The sequence below is a fragment of the Geospiza fortis genome, unplaced genomic scaffold (assembly GCF_000277835.1).
Source record: "Geospiza fortis unplaced genomic scaffold, GeoFor_1.0 scaffold40, whole genome shotgun sequence".
Classification (NCBI taxonomy): Eukaryota; Metazoa; Chordata; class Aves; order Passeriformes; family Thraupidae; genus Geospiza; species Geospiza fortis.
In genome coordinates, this window is record NW_005054297.1 from 14,994,683 (window position 1) to 15,016,605 (window position 21,923).

Below are 21,923 nucleotides of genomic sequence, written 5' to 3' on the forward strand. Positions count from 1 at the left end.
ATGATAACTGTTCCCAGAGACTAATTAATTTTAGATTTATGGAATGCTTTTCTTCACAGGAAGAAATCTAGTCAAGTTTAAAAATATTCAGCTAATCATTAATTCAATGCCATCTGTTCATAATTCAGTTACAACTACAATATTTATCACTCTAAGAATAGCCTAAGGAAAAAGAAGTTATTTTCAGAGATATATTTATGCATTAAAGAAAGCTTTTAAATCCATAATAAATATATCTTTACATGTACATGTTTGAGATAAATTACATCAAGACAGCTCTGCCCATCAACAAATGGCACAATTAAATATGTCTAATATCGGCATAATTTGGAACTTGAAACTTAATCCTGTACTAAATGGAGGCAAAAGAAAGGCAAATTATCATTTTCATTTATAAATAAGCAAAAAAAAAAGCAGCAATGTTCTAGCTGGGGTTATTAATTGATATTTTACAAGGTATTTTAAAGTTTCAGTGTTACATTGAAGTTCATTCTGGAACTATATTTTTTATGGGACTTGGAGTAGTGCAATGAATAGAAATTATACTTCAATACTGATGTTTTTATAAAACAATAATAATTTCAACATAACACTAAGATGAAAGTTCTAATAGTCTAAAGATATGTGAGGGGGATTTCCATGAAACTGAAATATTTTTATTATTTATTTTTTAATATTAGTCATCTAATTTATATGAACTGGAACTTGCTACCTAAGAGGTTCACAATCTCACAGGGACAAATAATTTTCATGGGCAAACACAAATGTTTCCAAGCCTGACTGTTCACTTGCAAGAATCTCTTTCACAAATAGAAACAGGCTGATTTCCCATAGTTCCTTCAATAATAAAACTGAAAGAACTCAGACTTTTTAAAGATGATTTAGTTGGAGAAAGAATCTAAGTCTACAATCAAATTACTTTTCACCCCTATGTTTGAAAAATGTCTTTGCTGTTATTTCAACACCTTTAACACAATCAGCAGGCTGTTGAATTTCTACCTCCAAGTGTTCTCTGAAATAAATATGAAAATAAAGAACACCAGAAAGATCTCACTGCCCTTCTCTTTCTTTTAAATTATGTCTTTGTATTTAATTAACTTAAAATAGTCTTCTCAATTTTTACCCCTATTTTGTCCTTCACTCCTTAGAATAATATATTCCTGACAATATTAGTGAGCTGTCTGAACATCAGGGAAAAAAGGGTAAAAATAAAATCTTAATGTCCTGTCAGAGACTTGTTAAAAGTCCAGATGTTGTAGGTAATTTAATAATGCTTAGCACCCAGCAGCAGCCTTGTGAATGTCACAAGGTGTGCACAGCAGCTGTTTTTGAAGTTAAATGAAGCATTAGCTTCAGATAAAGCTAAAGACAAAGAATTAGGACCATCCTTGAAAGATGTATGCTGCATCCTTCAAACCCACTCCCATATCCAAAGCCTACTTATTTCCTCTAAATAACCCCATTTCTTTGACTCTTGAGATGTCTCCCACAAAAGGAAACCACATCTCCTTCCCTGCTCAGAACATTTGGGCAGTAGTTAGGCTCTCTGTCCTGGCCAACAGCATGTGGGTAACAGCAGCAGGACAGATGGCAATGGATTAATGTTTAAACACTAACACTTCTGCAGCACCATGAAAACACTAATTACCTCTTCCCACTCAGACTCTACTTCTACAGTTAAATCAATCAACTGCTCATAGTTCCAGGTCCTCTGATTTGTTATGGGATCGGGTTGGGTGGGATGGGAAGAGGATAAAATATTTGACAATTACAACAGAGTACCTTTTTCTCTCTTTTTCAGTGCCAATTTTCTAGAAACAGGGGAAAGGTCCAGACTTGTATTTAAAAAAAACAATAAGATAAAATAAAGAGCCTATAAAGCTCCAAAGTAAGCAGAAGACTGACATACCACTGCCAGATAGCTATTGATAATTAAAATCTACTTCAGTATATGTCCACGCTCACTACAGGTGCTCTGGGGTCAAAGTTAGCACTGAGATGAAACACTAAGGCAGCGAGCTGAGGCTCATATCAAGCAGATTGGACACCTCTCTGCACAGTCATTGCTGTACTTCTGCTCCCCTCCATAATCCCTGCCTGGAAAACACTGATTTACTGCTCCCTTTCATCATTTTCATATCACCTCTAAAGTGACAGTGGGTATAGACTACTGTGCTTTCATGAGAAAAAAAGGCTTGTGGTGGCTTCTTTCTGAAGGCTCCCCTGCAGGAAGCCAGCATCTCACCAGTCCTTAGCATGCCAGGTGTTCCTGCCAGCACCACATCAAAAATAAGGTACCAGACCTTAAAATTCCCTCCAAATTTAGATCATGGACAAACAAGGAAAGAAAACAAGCCACATGTATTTTGTCTATGGTACAAAAAGAAAAATATCAGACTATTTATAAAAGTACAAAGTATGTTTTTCTTTTTGTCTGTCATTACAGACAGAAAAGATGCTTTCCACATTAGATCAATACAACTTCAGATATGAACTAACATGAGCTGTACCTTGTATCCGAGGTAGAAATAGTCTTCCTGAGCTCAGACTGAGGGAAAGAAAAAGAGAAGAAAAGCTGGATCAAGACTCAAATGACAAAAACTTTTAGAGTCTGAATAAGGTAGAAAGAAGAAAGAAAATATACTGAATGCAGAAATAAGGGCATGGGAAGAGGTCTTAAGACCTCAGCTCTGGAAGTACTGAAATTATTCATTTTAAGATTCAAAGAAGATTCTGTATAACAGAATCTGAGGATGAGGATGATAAAAATTAAAGCAAAGAATCATAGCCACTGCCTAGACATTTTGGATAAGGTGTTTCTTATCAATAATGTATTAGCACTCTCTCTCCCCTGAAATAACCATGCTGAAATTGCACAGAATTCAATTACTGTCCTACTGCTGCTTGCATTTGTGTTTATTCATAGAGAATTTTTAATTCTTGACACCTCAACTGATGTGATGTGCTCTTGCCTTTCAGGAAGGCGGTACCAGGCTAAATAATGGCAACACCTACAAGAAAGAATTACTACTTGGTCCTAATAACTGACAGAAAGATATCTTATTACTCTATTTTTACAGCATAGTTTTCATGTAGCAATTCATGTGGCAATGAGGGAAACTTAAGATATATTTAACACCATGTATTATTTAAAATATTAAACAGCAATGTAGTGTTATGTCTGCACATAACTTACAATAAGATCATCATAATGATATGAAAGATATTACTAAAAAACCTAAAAATATACTTAATTTATCAAATGCAATCAGAAGTACTGTGTAAAGCAACTCTTCCTTTCAAAGAGATCTTGTTAACCAAGCACAAACTGGATAGAAAATGATTGATGTACTATATTTAATAGTTTTATGAGTTTATTGTGTAATAGATGTGTAAAAAAGTATTATTTTTCAATCCAGTTAATGCAAGGGCTTGCCACAAAGGGATATTTGCCATAACTGAATTTCAAATGCACATATGAAGATTAACACAGAAAATGATGCAACTAATTTAGAAGTGAAATAGAAACAAAAATTAGAAAGGAGTTGTCTTCCTCTTGATGCTGAATCAAAACAAACAAGCAATGCTTTCTATTATTTGTAAATTACTTAAACGGAGAATTGCAAGATAAATATGGATGAATTTCAAATAAATAATGATGTTAATTTTTTCAGGATTAGTTTGGCAGACCCATCAAAGTGCTGGCAAACAGGTCAAAGTTTGGACCAGTTTTCAGACACCTTCACATTTTCCTAATATCTCACTTCAGGATAATTAATTAATGGGAGTGGATTATCCAGATAGTTTAGCCAAAGTCATTAAGAGTATACATTAGGCGAACTCCTATCACAAAACCTGTTACAGCACAGATTGTTTGTAAAAAGACTTTTCCATGGACTAGACAGACAGAAATTTAGGCAACATCATTCTGCACTGTAAATTATGAGGAGGGATGAGACTTAGATTCCAGTTGGACATTTCAACTGTTCTGAGCAACATGGCTCACTTTCTGACTGCCTCTTGGCTCATCTCACGTGCTTTGCCAGGAGGAGACATAAAGCCATATGGCCTTCCAGGCACTGCTCCATCATTCCTTCTGCAATGACTCCTGAAGATGAAAGAAACCCTTTAACTCTGCAGTTAAGTGCAAGGTAAACTAACCTGTATAAAAAAGAACAAGCTATCTCCCCTTTACCTCCATTTAAAAAATCTTACAATGGATTTGCACCACAAACTAGCACACGAGATGCATTTTCACCTCCTGATAAATTTGTTATATTCCTACAATTGGGAAGAGTGCTTAACAGGCTATAAAAGTTAAAGAAATATTATACTTTAAAATTAGTACACTCAGAATGTATAGGATTTTGCTGTGTAAGTTATCCAAATATTCTCTGAATGACAACTACCTAATCTAAAAGTAACAGGGAAAACACCAACTAATGATTGCCAACAGAAAATTCCATTTAAGGTGCAAAAAACCTGAAAATATGTAAGCAATGCAAGTAATTTAGCCCAGAAATTAGGGACTCTGTGTTTATTTTTTTCTGTATTAGAAAATTAAGAGGAAGTGAAGTAACTATAAGTTGAAAACCTTCACCACAATAACTTGATAAATGAAGAAATGTCCCAAAAGAAGATTTTAAGCTACTACATATTCATTCTGAATTTCAATGTGAAATTGTCCTCTTTGTATATAACTGCAAAAACTGGACTACTAGTTCATCTAAATGTGGTAAAATGAATTGTCTACATTGCTTATTTGCACACATTAAAGTGGTATTAGGGACCAAAATTTGTGTTTATTCAGTCTGGATTTCAGTTAAGGAATAGAAATTGAGAGAATGCTGAGAAATGGATAATTCATTTATCTGGCTTCGTTTTGCCATGTCTTCTTAGTGATAATAATTATCCTACTGTACCACAGTGGTTGCAAGAGCAATTGCCTTAATATGGAAATTAGACTAGCAGAACATTTCAGATTTTGGAAATCTCACTGTAGTTTGGAATGACAGGTAGGCAAACCTCTTTGTAAGCAGAAGGAGAAAGCCTTTCTTTCACATACTCCTCACAAGTTCTAATCCATGTTTGCCCAGTTGAAAGGCAAAAACTGATGAGGGATCGTAAACCAATTCATCCCTTTCCTCCCAGCACTCTACTACACATGATACAAGAACAAGTATGCAGATAAGAGAAGAACTGAGACCATTGTTTTCCTTTTCCAACAGTAAGGAAAGAGCGTATGTGTCTGATCATCCTAAAATCACCCTCCTCTTGCAATACTTAGGAGAAAAGACCTTACATTTGAGGCTACAGTGTATGCAAACAAGATTCAAAACCAGAAACATTTCTTGTCTCATTAAGCATGTTATTAATGGATACTTAGTTCAAGTTCATAAAAATTTCAAACAAATGATTTAGAGCAACATATATACACATATTTGCACACGTACCTTATTATTATTGTTGGTACCCCATAGAGAAAGAATATATTATAACATTTTGTTACTCCCACAGATGATTCTAAAAGCAAGAATACTTGAAATGTTGTGTCTTGCTTCAGATCTTCATTGATATCTAAATGTTGCAAAGAGAGCATCAGGAGTGGCCTTTAGGTGATGAGTTACTTTGAGCACCTCAGAAGCCTAGGGGTAGCAGGATGCGTTACCTGTTTAGGTATCACTTGATATAAGCATAGGAAACTGCCATACAGCATATAGGTATGGATGATGAAAGAGACTCCCACTCCCACAGTTACATACCTGCAGTTTCTAATGTCCAACAGTTTCTGCACAACAAACCAAGTACTCTTGATGGAGCACCGCAAGTAAGCAAGCACATTTTAAAGACAAAGATCTCGGAATACACAAGACAAGTTTTGTGGTAAATGCATGGAAAGGATCTCCAAGTTTGACAAGCTATTTGAGTACATCTTTTAGCAGTGTTATCAGTCGTTAGCAGTGCTGTAATTGAAAATCATACATCTGCCTGCTATTTTCAAAAAGTAGCTGCAAGAATGTGATATCATTTTGGTGTTCAAATATGTTTTCTGAATTTGCACGGCTCTGGAGATCTCAGTGACTAGAGAGACAGGTTCAGGAGCTCTCCAAAGCTGTGACTTGTACAGGTCTGGATGTCTGTGAGAGTTATGATTCTGTCTGAGGGCTGAAAGCTTAGCAGAAATTAAATGCCTTTTTTTTGTGCATTTCAGATATCCCTAGAGTTCTTTATGAATTGAAAAGGGTCAAACAGTAGCAGAAATACCTGTCAGAAGCAATTATTGCAGTTAGGAAAAAAGCTGAAAAAAAAACCTCTCAAAAAAAAAAGTTGAAATAATAACCCAACCTGAGGATGAATTTACATCAAATACAAATGTGTTTCAGTTTCAAATGTCACGTTACATTTTTTTAGTGCTTATGAGCCTAATATAGTCCACTCAAAAGCAGGCAGAGGTATCTAAGATATGTGCACACAGCATGGAGACAAAAGACTTGTGGCTCAAAGGGAGCAAGTAATGTGCATTTCTAAGATTGTTAGGAAAAAAGAATAATTTTCCATATAAACTGTGCAAACATTGATTAACAGAGAAAAAAGGTTGTGTAAAGGTAATTCTGTAGAATGCACACTGCAGAAGTATTAGTAAGTAAGGGCTGCGAGGGGAGAGATCTAACAACTTATCCAGCAAAATTCAATGGATTGTCATCTTTTCATCTTTATTCTATACATACAATTCATGTCTGTGCTACATCTGCTCCATTGGTCTTAAATGGCATGTCTAAAAACTGAAGGCTGTGGAGTCCTCTTGGAGATCCAGACACAAACTTGGCAGTTTCCAGACCATATGTCATGAATAGACTGGAGTACAAACCAACATCTCTTGCTCAGTTGGTATAGTTCCCAACAGAAAGCATTGCTACAGCTGTGACTTTTTCTCTGTACAGATTTTGGTGCCAGTATAAAAAATGCTGTGCTGCAATAATGGGTGTGCTCTTGGTCTTGTATGTCCTGAAGCATAACTTGAATTTATACCATTTAAACATGCAGCCACTCAATCATCCAAAACACTTAGTTACTTTTTAAAAAAAAATATTTAATATCCTTTTTCTTCACTCCTCCTAGATTAGGATGATTCCCAAGATGTCTTAATGATGCACTTTAATGACATATTTTGTCGCTTACAGAATTGAATACCCATTAAGAGTTTCACTGGATTTTTTTTCCATCTCCCTTAATGAACATATAGCCATATTCCCCCCCAGCCCAATAATAACACTTTTTTATATTAATCCATCTTCCTATTACAGTTCTAATTATATGCTCTTAAGGCTGTCTTATTCTCACATGGCACGGTTTCAAACACCACAGAAAGAATTTTTAGTTGTCCTAAAATTTGGCATGAGTGGCAATGTGGTTGCCAAACACAGGATGAGACCAGCCTATTTGCTGGTTTGTGGTATCACTTCAGTCCTGTGAAATGAAGATAAAATGCCAATGATATCACCTGTATAAAAAATGCATCATCCTTTTGAATGCACTGGCATCCTTCTTTCTTTGTAGAATGCTCCTGCCATGCATATTAATATGTAGTCTATTTTTTTACTGCTTATTATTCAACTCTCTAAAAACTGATAAGATAATGACATTTCAAAGTTTTAACAAGATTTTTTTTTCCCGAAGACACGATAATTTGCTTTTTTGTTGTTGTTTAAAACATTTTTCCTCACTGTTTATTTTCATTCCTTTCACTGGGCAGCCACACAAACAGCAGCTTCAGCACACATCAATAGTGAATGGAAAGAGAGCATTTTTAAAGACAGGGACTTTCTGGGGCACATTTACAACTAATAGGAAAAAAATATTTTCTCTTGTCAGCAAACTCTGTATTGAGTTTACCCTACCATTCTTTCAGCAAAAGTGGCCATGCTTTTACCTAGGCAAATGTAAAAACTTGTCTCTGTTCTGTTTTTCACAACAAAAAAATTTAGAAGGAAGTGCCTTAATAATATATTTTTACTCTTAGGTTCCTGTAAATTTCCTTGATTTCTTAATAGTACAACATTCAGGGTTTACTAATTCTATTGACAGTTGTGACTGTCTTTATTAAGAAGTATTTAATAGGAGATAAGGAGTATTTTAACATGCATCCAATACTGTACAGGGGATTCACAAAAAAAAAAAAAAAGAAAAACATTTTTTATACTGATATAAGAAATAACAAAGGTCATATTTGAAACAAAGAGGAAGATAGATTAAGAAATAATGTAAATACAATATTGCAATTTAAGAAGCTTCTAGTCTCCAGAGACAGCACCAGCTGCACACCAAGAAGCTTAAGGTGTTCACCCTAATGGTGGTAACATAAAAACATACGATTTTTCAGGCCTTCATGTTTTTAGAATATCAACCTCTAGTGTGATGCCTCTAAGTAGGTCAGCCTCAATACACTCACACATATTTTCAGTGCTGGATTCACTCAGCCAGAATAGTGTCAGTGATAAAAATATTATATCTATTTCAGCCAATGTGAATGTCTGCCATGGACAACTCACCTTTTTGCAGTTACCAGCTGAAGTAGAGGTTTTAACAATAGAGTTACCAGATGATAGAGAACTGCATTTTATAATTGCACTGGGCAAGTACAATATGGCCAGAACAGGTGTTACCTTAATTTTCCTCATCTGTACCTGCTAGCAAGTCTGGTTACCTTTGCATGCTCATTCGATGTGGTTGCTCAGGGAAACCAGTGCAGATGGTGTGTCACTGCCTGCACTTGGAAAAGACTCTTACAACTAGAAGCCACTGTCTCCAGTCACTATGAAAACAGTATAGATTACAGCTAGAGGTTAAGTTAAAATTATTTATGGGCATAACCTCAGCACATGAGGAAAAAAACAATGAATAAAACACATCTTAATCCAGAAGTAAAATGAAAGAAATGAAAACAAATAAAGTCTAAGGGGTGTCTCCTTGAATTTGATATACTAAGGTCTTACAGATGTATGTCGTTAAATTTTTTATCCCATTCCCAGAAAATATATATTGTTTTGTACCAGAACTACTAAATCACTTTTCAGTGATTCTTTTGGCCAATATTCTTAAAAATAAATTAATATCAGTACCCTTCTAGTTCAGAAAATATAAAAAATATTACTTCATAATTGTTAACACAAGAAATATGACTCATACTAAAAACAAAGTATAACACAATAAAACGAGGGGAAATACATAGTAAGTGAAACAGATAAGCAGAGGATTCTTTTGTATCCATTTCATTTGGAATTGCTATATTTTATACTTTGTAAAATATCAGTTTTAATGAATGACTGGAAGTATGTTAGCTTTTAATTTAATTTTTGTAGTGACTAGGAAAGCATTTTGTTTTTTGGGGTTTTTTTCTGATTTTTAACATTCTGTTACTCCAACCACTTTGCAGATGTGCTGATACAAATGCCCTACACAAGTGACAGGGCCAAAGCAATAGCCACTGAAGTAATGGAAGACTGACATGAAGTGTAAGAAAATGATGGTTATTTTCCCACTGAAAGTGTTGTTGAAACATATTTTGCTGAGGCTTTTTCAGTTTGTTTTGTTACAATGGTCTCAAAAATAATAATTTTTCATTAAGCTGTTTTCATTTTAGCTATTTTGAGGCATTTCTAGTTTTTCTTCCTTGAGCTTATGCTGAATCATGCTCTTATGATCCATTGTATGCAATGGTTTTTGAGTATGGTGATGAGATTCTTTTTCCTGACTTTTCAGTGATATTTTATATGTGATGATAATAAATGAAACCTATTAATAAAGTTACATTGATAAACATAACAGTCAATAAAGAACACTCACCTACAGTCAGTTGTCCAGTTAACTGTCCCATGTGATTTCTTGCATTCACTGTTACATTTCTGTCAGACTGTAAGACCAGTGGACTATCCTGGGAAACATGTATGAGACAATAAATGAGAGAACAAAAAATTGAGGTAAAATTAAGTTAGAACTTAGTATCAACATGCATGCTGAGAGGGAAGTTGTGTCAAGCATAACAGCCCTTTTTAATAATTTCATTAAATATTTTACGAGTCAAATTTTTATATTAAAGAATACCAAGAGTTCTAATTTAAACTTGAAATCTTTGTGCATACAATCCCTGCTTCAGAGATCAGATTTGAACTTGATTTCTTTGCACGCTCAAACACCCAAATTTGGGTTTTAATTTCCTGTTAATATTAAAAAGTTCCAAATTCAAAAGACCTTAATGCCAACCTGTTCCACTAGCCTTTCCCATATATTGTTAACCTATACTTTTCTAACTACCTCACCAACACTATATTGCATTATTCCATTAATCTACACAATCTATAATATTTGCATTGCACTTACTAAAACCTTACAAACACAGACATAAAGAGATCAAGATAAAGAGAATTGTTTCTCTCAGAGAAAACAATGAGAGCACTGGAAGGCGAGATCTTGTAACAGAGAGCCCTGATCCACTGCCATTATAGGTACTATTAGGGACCAAACTGATATAGCAAGGAGACAAATACTTTATGCTAAACACAGTCTTAATATCTTTTGAGTCAGTTGGCAGGATGACTATCTGGATCTCAGCACCCAGCTAGGTTTGAGTTTTTGAAAAATGTTTGCATATATAGGTGTAAGTGTATCCTCTGTTCAAAGCCAGCATAAACAATTCCAAAAATAATAGAATTTTGCTTCTTGAAGAACGAGGAGCCAGATGCACTCCTTTAGGGGAAGCGCAGATGTGTAGGAAAGGAGAAAAGCTTCGACAGAGAGCCAAGAGAAACAGCCTAGAAAAAGTGCAAACTCACCAATCATGCTCTCACTGGAGTGGGGTGAGTGCATGAGAGAAGGAAAAAAATAGGATTGTGACTGCTGCAGGAAGGCACTTTTCTTCCTGAAATCACCTGATAGCACACAACTCTGTCCCTAAAGCTTGCAGAGAGACCATGGGTACTGCAATGCTTCTGGCAGTTTGCTAGCACTCAGCATGCTTATGTATGCTTACCCAACAGCATGAAGACATCTGACAGAAACAGCTGGGGATGTGCCTTAGGTAGGAATGGCTAAAGGCTAGGAAGATATTTGGGAAATTTATTATATACTTGTTATATTCTTAGATTCTTCCCTGGGCATCCATTATTGGTCATCCCTGGATTAAGCATGTAAGGTTAAAGAGACCTTGTATGTGTGTCTCTTAATATATTGGTTCTTGCTGTTCTTGAAAGTTTTTTAGATAAGAAGGAAATTACATAAGGAGAAATAGATAAATATTTATTTTTACCTGAATGATGCACAATTTCTCTAAAATTTTCTGTGCTTTACAGTCCTTTCCTTTGTATCCAGAGCTTTCTTGCACAAGAAACATTCTTCCCAGTTGTTTTCACTATGATTATTAACTTTAAATGATAATCGGTTTCCTGGGAAGCCTGAAATGATTCTGAGTTAATTTCAAGGAGTTCAGGTGTATTTAATCTCTCACTGGAATATGCTATGACCTCTCTAACATCCTGCCAATTACCTCTGCTTCACAGATTTTGGCAGATGAAAGAGACTGTTTGGCTTGTCCATTTTTCCAGATAAAAAGATATAATTATCAGTGAGACATTGGGTTCAATTTTACTAGTTTGAGATGAACATGTGATGCAATCAAGGGAGCTCCTGGCAACAAAAGCAGCTGTTAAGGACCTTTTTCTCACCACTTGATTTCCACTTTCCTTATGGTCTTTTGAAAATCATTAGTCTAGGCAACTGCTGCTCTGGGAAAAGCAGTTGTCCTAATAGGCATCTGCAAGGCCAAAGGTTTTAAGGAGCCCTTCTCACTTCTGTTTAGTCACTTTTTGGTTGAAACTCTTCTCAGTTAGAATAATCTTATCCTTAGCAAGGGAGGATACAGCCATGCCTATTTTTGCCAGTTCAGCAAAGGTTTGGAAACTTCTGCTCACAAAGACTGATCACAGTTGGATCTGAAGGTTTCTATCCTCTCGCCATAGAAAAATACTTAACACAAACCTCAGGCTAAAATCTGCCTCCCAGATTCTAGTTTTGAAGAAAGAACCTTGGATATCAAATTCTGAAATACAGGATAATGAAAAATTAGGCAAGCCAAGCCTTCTTTCTTCTTCTTTTCTTGTCTTATATAAAAGAAAAAAAGAGGGCTGAAGAAGTTAAGAACTTAAATCTATATCCCTCATTTTCTGATGATAAATATAGAGCAGCAATCTTAAATATTGGACCAAAGAAAATGCAGTGGCAAAACTCCTATCAATTTAAGAAGTCCAGCATTTCATCCACATTGTTTACCTGCATTTTATTTATGCAGGAAGTGCCTAAAGGCAGAGGTTCTAGGAATTAAAAAAGTCTGCTCAGAGGAGGTAGACATTAAGAGAAGACTTAGCTGAAATAAGTGGAATTATTGATCTGTAAGATGAGTATAAAGTGCAATGAATATCACTCATAGGAATACAAACTCATCTAAAGCATAAAAACACTGGATAATTTTTTCTCTCCATGACCAGACCTGTTACTTGACACAAACTTCAGGTTACAATGATTTGTGATGCCAATTCAAAAATTATACTGTAGATAACAAAACCCAACAATGTAAGAACATTCTTACAGTTACACAGAGCTTTAATAATGTCAATATGCTAATAACTAAAATATTACAGAAGAATACTGTCAGGCCACGAGGCCTCTACCTGTCCTTACTGGCCCTACCAAATGTCCCCAGAGGGACACATTTCAGTCCAGCCCCACCTGAACTGAACTCTTCTGGTTCATTTGTGCTACTTGTCTCCACTCTATAAGCCCCAAAGCATTACAACTTCAAGATTAAAGGTAAACCAGGTTAAAATGTTACAATAGTTACTTATTATCTGAAACAGGTTTACAGCTAGGATTCATAAAAGTAAAAACAAGCTAATTAATTTAGGGGATATTTTCAGAAAGTTTTCTGAAATTTTAATCCAGTTATAAATACAATGAAACATTTGAGGAAAAAAAGGTTTGGTTTTTAATATTTTGTGCTTCTTTGGTTTGGGGGTTTTTTGAGTAAGAATCACAGTTCAGTAATAAATATCAACTTTTTGTTTCAGAATTAGACAAGCATATAATTGTAAGTATATGAAAGGCTGATCGATTAAAATAATTTTAAAATCATTTTACCAAAAAATACTCTGCATGAGCAATCATAGCAAAACTATTTTTTTAATTTTCCACAGCTGGTTCAATTATTTTTAACATATTTTGGAAAAAATTCATGCATTTTATACAGTATTCAAATAGGCAATCCCAGCTAATTAGCCCAGTTTTGAAGAGTCTTTCCAAAACGAACCTTTTAAATTAGAAGCACTTTAAATGGAGCAACTTAATTCCAGTTAGTTTAATAAAACATTGGTTTACTTTAGGTAAGATGGTACACTGTATAATTACATACATTCCCAAATTATGCTCAGAACGCAGATAATTACGACAATACCACCAACTTTGATGCTCAGGAACTGATATGTCTACATTGCTATAGTGCAAGAAGTGGCTCTTTTATGATTTGATTTCTGTGCTTTGGCAAGTGTAACACTTCAGGTCTCTGGACTTCTCCACGGTGTCACATAGATGTAAAAAGTGATGCAATAAGCAGGTAGGATGAGACCTGCCATGCTATCTGCTGGCAGTTTGTAATATCATATACTCTTGTTTGAGCCTACCCCCAGTATGGGCAGCCAAAATAATTATGGCAGAACCTTTCTTTACAGGACACTTCTCAAACATGCCCTGGTACACTCCTGACTCAGAATGACCGTTGCATTACCAAGGTGCCTTTACAGAAAAAAGAAATCAGTATCAAACTTTGGTTTGCTGAGAAACTCACCATTATCAGATTTTAAGAAATACAGAGAATATGTTTCCTCACTGCTGCAGAGCACCACATTTTGTCTGTTGCTTTAGAGATCATGCTGTAGATGCCCCTGAACAAGTTGATTGTCTGCATCTGGTTAGTGACCCCAACAGAAGAATGAAAAATGTATGAGTTATTTGACCACTCCATAGGAACAAAATGAGAACTGAATAGAAAGTATTGAGTACTCTGGTCAGTGCAGCAGACCAAGGGAGTCAAAGGACAGATGAGTAGAGGTGCAATAACTACAGGGGCAACTGCAGTTAAGGCAAATGACAGATAACAAGTGTGAAGAATATCTTGGAGGAATTCAGTGCAAAATGTTTAGAAGAAGGGTATGAAAGGCACAGTGTCAGTCAAGAAGGGTAGAAAGTAGAGCAAAGAAGATGTGAGGGGATGTAAAAAACATTCTGTAGAGTCTATCCATTGTCCAGAACCAGAGCATCAGCATGTTTTAGCAACATTCCTTGCAAATGGGGAGAGATGGAAGATCTAAAAAACCACACATTTGTAGGGCTTGGAGTCTCAGAGACAAACTTTCTATCATTAAGGTTACTACTAGCCCTAAACAAACATGAATAAATTTGCATTAGGAAAGATATGAAAGAAAAGGACCTACAAATGAAAGCAATTGCTGAGTTCTTCAGTACTTAAAAAATTGAAGGTTCCATTAAAACTGTTGAAAGGTTGTACAAGTTTGGAACTGTTAAAACACAAATTAAAGAAAACTATTTTTCATCAGAATATTCCTGTAATATTTTTTCCAAGAATATTTCCAATATTCCATTATACCAATATTTACCAATATTCAGTATTTCCAAGAATATTCTCAAAAAATTCCCAAGAATTTTCCCAAGGTGCAGGACAGCAGAGACCCCAACATAAGTGTTTTTCAAATAGGGAGAAATGAATATAATTTATTGTCCGAGTTATTCCTGGGCAATTCTGAGCTGAAGAGTTAACATGAGTTTTGGTCCAATTTAATTAGATTATTTTTTTCTTCTTTATAGAAAATATAGATATTTTCTATATTCCTGCTTTCCCAAAACAAAGTTTTGCATGACATTTTAGTGTTCTTCCTGTCTAATTGTCCTTTCAAACATGAAAGTCCCAATTTAATTGCTACTAATTGCACTTAAAATCACAAACCTGATTGAAAATTTTCAGTAAACACATTTGGACTTCTGCTTTAAGGAAACATTCCAGATATCTTAAAATTTTGACCAAATGTTATTAAAAGCCTGTATTTCTTCACATGAGATTTACACACTGAGGAGCTTTGGAAAAGCACAAGCAAATAGTTTGAAACAAACAAATAAAACAACCCAGTTGATACTTGAGGTTATTGATAATGTTTCAAGAAACACACTTTCTAGATAATTCTTTTTCATCAAATGATGTTCTCTTGATTCCCAGGCTTTGCTATGTGTCCATGTCAGCCTTGTTATATGCTAAAGACAATCACAGATATTGACTGACACACAAAATCAACTCCTGACACACCAAGTCTCAACCCAAACGCAGCTACACCTACCAAAGTAACATAGATGTACCCAACAAGAATTATACACAGAGTTCCAAGAAGCCACATGAACAATGATCACAGCTATAACCTCCAGACAGAAATAACCTACTTGTTTTACTTCCTTGTATAATGCACCATGAAATTTTTATTATGCAGCAACTCAATCAAGCATAGAGAAATGTAATGATAAAGCAGAAGTAGATATTTAAATAGCAGACGAAAGACATGGCTTTTGTGGAATTTATTTAAACATCAAATAAAATTTAAAATGGGATTTAGGTATAAACATTCCAACTAAAAATAAAGCAGCACTACATATATACTTGGAGGAAGCTTGTTAAACGCCCAAAGCTCAAGACTTAGTCATTAAACTTGTGACACAAAAAGTAAATCTGTATATTACTGAACTGCAAAGCCCCCCAAAACCTTAATGGAGACAAATGTAGAAAACCAATGTAAGTCTCAAAATCTGAAAGAAAAACATTTAGGGTGGAATCACTGTACTTCACTCCTTTTGTACCTGTCAAAGTTCTTGTGGTGTGGGTGCATAAGTTATTGAAAGGATTTTTGTCATTTAAGTTATGCTCAATGGTAACCAACAATTCATTACTCTATTTTCAGCCTTGGAAAGCAGTCTCTCAGTTCTTGTATGTATACAGGTGTTGACCATGCTACACCATCACAGTGAAACAGGACTGTCTTTCCCATGCTGTTTTAACTTAAAATGCTACAACATGAAATATAGCAACAATTAACAGCACGAAGAGGATGAAGCTATTACAGGAAAATCTATACAAATCAAAGTTTATTCATGCTTTTGAAAGCTATTTCCCAACACTCTCTATTGAGTGAGAATTTCTCTAATTATTTTAGATTAAGTAGCTGAGAGAAGAAAAAACAAAAATCACCAAAACCCTCTCAATATGCTGTAGTGAATGATCTGATAACCTGGATATTTTTAAATAATTTACAAGATTTCTTGTTTCTGAGATGCTTATGAGGAAAGTGTGTCGACACCTGTTCACTTGATGTAGGTCAAGAATTATACATCAGTTTTACGTGGCAATAAATGGAAAAACTTATAAAATTGAAAGAAATAGTCAAAATAAGTTTTTTTCATTATATTTATCCATTTCTATGGAAAATCTGAAATAAAAGCTCTGAAAAATGTGAACTCTTCAGCACATCAATAGGTTCTGGGTTCCTCTTTTGTGGGGCTTTGCAGACAGAGCAAAGGACTATATGAAAATAATAGTTCCATCAGCAGTTTTTATTTCACTATGATTTCTTTGCAAGATCTTTTCAAATTCTAAAGCTGAAGAAGAGTAAACAAATTCTAAAGAAAGTTTAGGGAACAAAGAAAAATTTTAGAAACACGTAAATTGTAGCAGAAATCTGGAATGAAGCTTATAGCTCAAAGCAGAAAAGAAAGACTTGCTGTTAAACAAAAAGTATTAGAAAGCCTTTAATGCACATTAAAATGAATATGTTAAATAAAATTGTAAGACAAAAAAAGGCAAGATCAGTCATTAAACCTTTAGTTAGAATGTTTTATTTAGGTGAATATTAAACCTATTATTTTATAGAATTATTCAACAAGTGGCAACTTATATGACTAAGTGATAGCACTAGTATTAGCATCAGCTTTAACAGAAAAAATCGAAAAGTTAACTGTATTTTTTGTTTGTTCATTTAGCTCTCTTAGTTTCTACAATATTATATTTTGTTTATATTTCCTGACAAGCCCTCCTTCAAGCACAATCACTCACTGCTAGATCCCAATTACCTTGGCAAAGCTTTCTGCATTGCTAGTTCTCTCTACTGTTCCTGTGTTAAATAACCAGAAGCAAACACATCTCAAATGAACTTTGAAACCCTTAGTGAACAGAGGGGAAATTATTATTGTCACTTTACTGGGTCTTCCCCTGCACACACCCACTACAATTGTTAGGTGCTTTCAGGCTGCATTATTGCACTTCATTGAGACAAGAACTATCAATTAGGTGGACAATTAGCATAAGATACAACAAGGCTTTGATCAAGGCACCAGAAGGAGCAAGTAAGAATGGCAATTACAGGAATTACAGATAATTCACTGATTTTCTAACCAGAACAGGAAGGTCAAAGAAGGTCTAACTCCCTCTAATAAAGAATGTGGAAAACTGCTAACAATGGATGAGGAGAACGTTGAGAAGTCCTGAGGGAACTGGCTTATGTTGTTGCCAAATCACTCTCAATGCTATTCAAAAAGTCAAGGCTGTCAGGTGAAGTCACAGGTGACTGTAAAAAGGGAAATGTACCTATTTTTAAAAAGGGTAGAAATGAGGACCCTGGGAACTACTGACCTGCCAGACTCACATCTGTGCCTGGGAAGATCATGCAACAGATCCTCCTAGAAGCTGTGCTAAGGCTCATGGAAAACAGGGAGGTGATGAGATATAACCAGCACAGCTTTATCAAGGGAAAGTTCTGCTTGACTAAACCAGTGGCCTTCTCTGATGGAGCGATTACAAGCGTCAAGAGTGACAAGGGAAGGGCCACAAATGTCATTTATCTGTAAATCTGTAAAGCCTTTGACACGGTCCCTCAAAACATCTTTCTTTCTAGATTGGAGAAAGATGGATTTGTTGGATGATCACATCTAAAGGGGGGTGGTCAACAGCTCCTGAGGGATATCAGTGATATATTGTATCATTTTGGGGTCTGTATTGGGACCAACACTGTTTAATGTCTTCATCAATGACAAAGTGGTTGAGCACAGCCTCGGCAAATCTGCAGATGACCCCAAGCTGAGTGGTGTCATTAACACATCTAGAGGATGGGATGCCATCCAGAGGGACTTGAACATGCTTGAAAAGCATGGGAATCTCACACAATTTAACACACTCAAGTGCAAGGTGCTGCACCTGGGTCTGTATGACCTCCCGGTATCAGCACGGGCCGGGGATGAAGAGATCCAGAGCAGTCCTGCTGGGAGAAACTTGGGGATGCTGGTGGATGAGAGGCTGGACATGCCCCAGCCATGGGCACTCACAGCCCAGAAAGCCAAACGTGTCCTGGCTGCATCCAGAGCCCCGTGGGCAGCAGGGGAGGGAGGGGATTCTGCCCCTCTGCTCTGGTGAGGTGCACCTGGAAGGAACCCTGCATCCAACTCTGGGGGCCCCAACACAGGAAGGACAGGGACCTGCTGGAGTGAGTCCAGAGGAGGCCACCAAGATGACAAGAGGGATGAAGAACCTTTCCTATGAGGAAAGGCTAAAATATTTGGTGTTCATCCTAGAGAAGAGGTGGCTTTGGGGTTACCTAGTTGTGGCTTTCCAGTACACAAAATGAGCCTACAAGAAAGATAGAGAGGGATTTCTTACAGGAGTATGTAGTGATAGAATAAAGGGGAGTGGCTTCAAACTGAGAGAGTAATTTTAGATTACATAGTAGGAAGAAATTCTTTACTATGAGTGCTGAAACAGTGGTACAGGTAGCCTAGAGAAGTTGTAGATACCCCAGCCCTGGAAGTGGCCAAGGCCAGATTGAATGAGGCTTTGAGCAACCTGATCTAATGGAAGGTGCCCCCGCCCATGGCATAGGGGTTGGAACTAGATTATCTTGTATGTGCCAGGACTGAAATCTTCAGATGCAATAATCTTTGCATCTTATTGCAAAGGTCTCAGCATCTGTTCTACCAGCTCCTAAGCAAGAAATTCAGTCCAAACTCATCTGTGCAGCAATTTTTTCATGAAAGCAACTTCTGTGGTATTATTGAGAAAATTCAATTTTGACTGTCCAGCTAGAAGAGTCAGATAGCTTTCCATGTGGTCTGGCTGTAAAAGAACAAAAGCTAATTTTTAGCTGTTTTAGTTATGGAACCATTACTTACACCTTTCCATATTCCCTGCAGACAGTCACAGTCTTCTTTTCAGGACCACTGGTACTTGCATCCCTGATGTCTCCTATTTTCTCATAAGAAAGGATCTGTCTCATGATTTCTTATAATTTTCTCTTCTTGATCATTAAGCTTCCCCAGGACTATAAAACCTCTTTTCCTCCTTCCCTTCTTTACTACACACCTATAAAACCTCTTTTCCTCCTTCCCTTCTTTACTACACACCATTCCTGATTCTATGGTTCAGGCTGCTCTGAATTTCCCTGGGGAAATGATATCTGCTGGCAACTTCTCACCTGAGGGAGGAGAGTGTGGTTTTCTCATATTGAAAGACAACCATAAAATTCTCTGTTAACAAACATTGCTGACATAAAAAGGAATGAAGATATTTCATACCTTTGGATGGTACAGCATCCTCAAGTTTTGAAGAGTATACAAACAGATAATAAGTAAGTCTGAACAGTCTTTGTTTCCCAATCCTCCAGACAGGCCCACAACAAGATCTTAATCTGAGTGCTTATTTTTTAACAAAGTATGCGTTTTCTATCACCATAGGGTATGAACAACCAATAGAAAATGCTACATTATCTTGAAAACAACAAGCAGAAGAGAGTATTTTAAGATTAAAACCACCAAATATCTCCTACATATCATGCATTCACCCTTAATCCATACACATCATCATCTAGAATGTGACCTTGAAAAGTATTATCTCAGGTTTTGCCATTCAATATTCTTTAACCTTGCAAAATATTTAATAAGTAGCTTTGACATTAGTATGACACAAAGTTGGCCAATATGTGAGCTCAGAATTTGTTTCATGTCTCCTCTAAAACTTGTTCTCTTTGGAAAGGAAATATTCATCCTCACATTTATTGTAGGACATATCCTATTGGTTCAATAAATTGCCTTTCTGTTAGGAAATTTGCCTTGAGACTTGCCAATCACAGACTAAAACAAGACACTGGACCTGTTCTGAAGGTCAAAATTGAGGAAATAAATTCTGTAGAAAGGATTATGGTTCAGGGAAGGCTGTGGCATATGCTCCTTCAGGGAAGCATATTATTTCCCAGTGGGAACTGCACTATTGTCAACTTTGCCATTGAGATAATTGCCACCTTTTAGTAACACAGGTCTTTTCCAAAGGATATAATTAACAATCTGACTTTCATTTCAACTCTGTAGCTATTCAGAATATATTTCTTTTTCAGTAACTGGGTAATTTTTTCCACACCAAACACTTTTCACTGCAGATTTTAAAATACTGAGGAAAACTCTCTACTTACAAAGACTACATCAAATAGACCTTCATGACTGCACTTTTTCACAGATAACATTTAGGCTGAAAAACATGAGAAATGCCATGGACCTGGATCACTTCTGCAACCTGCAAAATGAATCAATGGAGTCCCAAAGACTGAATTCCTGAATTCAAGATCACTGAGCAATATGAGAAATTAAAAATGGTTGTATTTCCTCAGTAACAGTGGTAAACTGCCAAAAAGATGTCATTCTGGCTTGCATTAGTGTTTGACTATTTTTCATGCTTCTGCATACACAAAGCTGTGCACACAGCATACCAAAAAATTGAGAATGCTTTCTGCTTTTTTTTCTTCATTGTTGGCACAACAGTAGTTTTAATATTTTATGTTGTACTTCAGGCAGCTAGTTAAGCTGTCCTAAATGTAAAGTGATCAAACATTTCCAGGTGATTCTGTATCAGAATTTTATACTAATTGTCAGTATAAACCATTATACTTAACATTCCATAATATTATTCTATAAATTTATAAATTTATTTTACTCTGTAAAATATTTCCAGTGTGCCTTAGTTATTTTCAGTGAAGCTTGAGATGTTAATTTGTTTTTCTCCACTTTATCCTAAGAGGCAGAGAAAAAAGTGCTGGTTTGTGTTTTCAGCTCTAAATTCTGAAGAAAGGTAATGAACAAAATTCTCATTAGTAAACCCCATTAACACATCTCATAGAATGATTCCTGTAAAGCAAAAAGTCTTTGGTTTAGAACTGTCAAAGTGTTTAAATATATGAAAACTATGTCAAAGTCCAAATGTACTCTAAAACTGTATATGTAACATATTTATAATAAATTTAAAAAGAAATTAAGAAACAGTGGACTTTTAAAAGAAAATCTTGAAGACCCTAAACACCTAACAATTTCTTTCTTCCCTGAATTTTGTCAGGCCTTCTAGGATGCTAGAGCTTTATGCACATTTAAAACCACTGTGACTTTAAATATTTTACCCTTAAACCCAGTCCTGCAATTCAAATAAAATTAAGAAAATTTATCATAAGAACTTAGTTTATATTGAACTAAGATACTGTTCAGTCTACTAACTAACATTTTAATAAATATTAAAATTTATAAAATTCCTACTCTTAGTATTATAATTAAATCAGTATGTCTTCCTATTTGATTCTAAGTTGCAATGAAAATAATTTACTAGTTTGTCATATAATCAGGTTTAATTTTGCTAACTTCTTATTAGCACTAAAACAAGCAAACAAGTCTATCAGCTGATCTATATTTTTAGAGCTATTTTTACCAAGCTTCCTCAGACAAAATCTTGCCTGTGAGTAACAGAC

General features: G+C 35.6%; 1 protein-coding gene across 1 annotated transcript in view; it reads right to left on the bottom strand.

The window, feature by feature from the left end:
• SGCZ (sarcoglycan zeta) overlaps positions 1 to 21,923 on the bottom strand; it is a 112,597-nt gene that overhangs the window by 52,817 nt on the left and 37,857 nt on the right. The window contains exon 4 of the mRNA XM_031055428.1: positions 9,844 to 9,931. Coding sequence (XP_030911288.1) covers positions 9,844 to 9,931 — 88 coding nt within the window. The remainder of the gene's footprint in view (positions 1 to 9,843; positions 9,932 to 21,923) is intronic.